The sequence below is a fragment of the Haliaeetus leucocephalus genome, unplaced genomic scaffold (assembly GCF_000737465.1).
Source record: "Haliaeetus leucocephalus isolate CR32 unplaced genomic scaffold, Haliaeetus_leucocephalus-4.0 Scaffold840, whole genome shotgun sequence".
Lineage (NCBI taxonomy): Eukaryota > Metazoa > Chordata > Aves > Accipitriformes > Accipitridae > Haliaeetus > Haliaeetus leucocephalus.
The window spans coordinates 2,649,293-2,652,590 of NW_010973276.1; the positions used below are offsets into that span (position 1 = coordinate 2,649,293).

Consider the following 3,298-nt stretch of genomic DNA (forward strand, 5'->3'; position numbering starts at 1 on the left):
TAACAATCTCTGCTCCCCCCCCCCCCCCAAGAGAAACCCACTGAGAGCTCTAAGAGTTCCTTAATGTTTTATGCTTTTAAGAAACTAGTCTTTACTAGATTTTTAAATGAAAAAATTTATGACCTCTAGAATCATGAACTGCTCTGAGCTGAAGAAGCCAACTGACAAGTTACTGCACTTGTTTGCCAGAAGGTGATCAGCCATCGTAAAGATTAATCTCCTTTTCCGCTGAGACTTAACTATGATTGCTTAGATTACACAAGGACCTTAACTGTGATGAACTTAACTGGAAACAGAACAAAGCTGACCTAACAGTATAAAGGGATGAAATCATTCATCTTAGAATGACTGCTTAGATGAACGATAATGTGGGCACAGGTCACTGGAGAGAGTGGTTTCTAGGGCAGGGAGCCATGAAAGAATGTGGAGTTGTGTAATGAGCAGCTGAGGAAGGGATGCCAGACTCCCAGTGCATGTGAAGTTTGTGTCTGTACCCAGTGCATTCTCCGCATAGGAAGTGCTTTGATGTAGGTTACTAGCAGTAATGTTCTGAAGATTTGTTGCTGAGGTTGGTTTTTTTTTTTTAATATCTCACTGTTTAATGCTGGCAGTTTCTCCCAGTGCTCACTGTCCAAATAGCTAAAATTGAGAATGTGACTCAAAGCCAGCAGTAAGGATTTGAGCCCTTTCCCCCCCCCCCCAGTTATTATTTTTGTGTTAAGTTCTCTGACTTAATCCCTATAGCTAATCTAGTTAAAATGGAGTAAATCTCTGGATTTACTGGTACAGCTGGAGAAAACTTGACAGTCATGTGGCCAGGAGTGATGCCTCCTTGTGACCATTATACTAAAGAGCTCTTTGTTTCAGGCTCATGTACAGTCAGGAATGGTTCCTTCTCACCCAACTGCCCATGCTCCAATGATGCTAATGACGACACAGCCACCTGGTGGTCCCCAAGCCGCCATCGCTCAAAGTGCACTACAGCCCATTCCAGTCTCGACAACAACACATTTCCCCTATATGACGCACCCTTCAGGTGAGGAGTGTGTGCCCGGGAGACCTGCACCTTAACTGAGCCAGGTCGTAGTAGTGAGAACTGTTATGAAACAGATTTGGGGAAAATAACAAAAAAAAAAACCAAACAAAAAAAAAACCTGAAGATGTCCTTGTAGAGTGGCAGGCTGCTGAAGGCAGACTGTTTCTACATTTTGCATTTATACTTTGCCAGCCCAAATGTGAGCCTAGATAAGCGTGTGAGATTTAGCTAATTTAGCAAAGATGTTGCTTCTCTCTAGCTGAAGTAGAGAAATGGATAACTATGCAGATACTGGCACTGTGGGACTGTGTTCTTCCAGGGTTTGCTGTGGTTTTGCTGTGGGGGATGGACTGTTTGTGTAGCCTGTTTATAATGATCTGGGGTTTTATTAAATACAAAGTGATCGGTCTGGAGGATAGGAGTGAAAATGTTGCTTGGGGGTAGGGCTGTTAGACTTCTAGTGACTGAAGTAAAGTGACACTGAAGTCTAATCTTTAATTCAGAGAAACATTCTGCAGCTTTACTTTTTGGGAAAAGTAGGTGCTGTATGACTTCTTTCTACTTTAAATTTAACCTTACCTAGGTTTCTTTATTATTCGTTTCCAAACAGCTTCTAAACTTCTGTAGTGAACTAGTTACCTGATCTTGTTTCTTGGGGAATGTGTGAGCAGAACAAGGCTGCTTTCTGAGGGTTTAAGTAGGGAAAAAAACATCCAAAGGACATCTTGATATGCAGGGTTTTGTTTTGTTCTCTTAAAAAAAAATAAAAAATAAAAAAGGAAAAAAAGGAAAAAAAAATTTAAAAAGTTCAGCTCAGTAGTTGTCCTGTGACCACTTTACTAGCAAACTGTTGTGTGGCTTGCCAATTTATTATTTACATTTGAACTTTTTTTTTACAGTACAAGCCCACCACCAACAGCAGTTGTAAGGCTCATCTGGAATAACTGAAAGGCTGGATACCTTTTGTAGGCCAAATACCCTCCTTCTACTGCTTCTGCCAACTGGAAGCACAGAAAACTAGAATTTCATTTTATTTTGTTTAAAAAAAAAAAAAATTGATTTCTTGTAACATCCACTAGGAATGCTAACAGTTCATCTTGCAGTGGGAGAGATTCGGACTGAGTAGAGGCATTTAGGAACTTGTGGGCTATTCCATAATTCCATGCACTGTATCTGAGTCCTGCAAGTGCCCCAACTCTGCTTGCTGAAAACTGGAAGTTATTTATTTTTTAATGACCCTTCAAAGTTATGAACTCATCAGCTAGCAAAAGAAGTAACAAGAGTGATTCTTGCTGCTATTATCACTAAAAATCAAGACTTGGAGATCCCTTTTACTTCTAACTAAACTTGAAACAGGTTCAGTAAAAAAAAAAATTCTAATCGTCAAACTGATGAATTATTATTTATAAATCACGTTTGATGAGATAATCACTATCGTGAGACAGTGATGTAACTTTTAAGTTAAGAAAACTTTTACTTTGTAGATAATATAAAATAAAAACTTAAAAAAAAATTAAAAAATAAAAAAAGTTTTAAAAACTGACCTACTTAGTGTTTGTGTCTTGTTTTACCAGTATCTTATTTTCATGTGTTCTCCAGCTTTCAATCCAAATTGGAGCAAATGTTTTATTTAGCGTCAGGTAAGCTTTGCTTTGTGTGTCTGTTGTGTGCTGCTGCTGTGTCGTGTGTGTGTGCCCCACACCATGAAACCAAATCTGTTATATTTGACTTGCGGGGCCATTACAAAAATAAGTGAAAGGTTTCAAGATAAGAAGTTGCTGAAAACCTGTACCAAACTTCTCGTGTTCGGATCAATTCCCTAATGCCTCAGCCTTACACTGTTCTGGTGGGTGTCACAGACGATGTCACGACTGGGCCTTGAGGCTTAAGATGATAAAACTCTACAAAGTCAGTGGTGCTGCTGGAGAATGAAAGCAAGAAATCGGGGTAAGCATTCCTGAGCAAAATGGTAAAAAGATTGGGAAAAGGATAGGAGAAAGCACAGTTGACTACCACCTCCCTCAGTAATGTGCACACTAGTTATTGCTGCTTATAAAGTGCTGGGGTCTTCCTAACTGTTCTGTATGGTTACAGGCATCCTGCGATGGCTAACCAAAAGATGATGCTGGTTAAAGTGGATTATAATATAGTTGCACTTCAGAGGCAGGGCAAGTAAACTGTACAAGCTTTCATGGATGGCCATTAATGTCACATCATGGCTTGGTGAAAAACATGCAGAGGAATACAAGTACTGCTGCAGCT

At 39.7% G+C, this 3,298-nt stretch overlaps 1 protein-coding gene across 1 annotated transcript in view; it reads left to right on the forward strand.

The window, feature by feature from the left end:
* ATXN2 (ataxin 2) overlaps positions 1–2,579 on the forward strand; it is a 52,294-nt gene extending 49,715 nt beyond the window's left edge. The window contains exons 23-24 of the mRNA XM_010582274.1: positions 868–1,036; positions 1,936–2,579. Of these exons, the coding sequence (XP_010580576.1) occupies positions 868–1,036; positions 1,936–1,964 (198 nt within the window). The 3' untranslated portion in view covers positions 1,965–2,579. The remainder of the gene's footprint in view (positions 1–867; positions 1,037–1,935) is intronic.
* Positions 2,580–3,298: the final 719 nt, after the last annotated feature.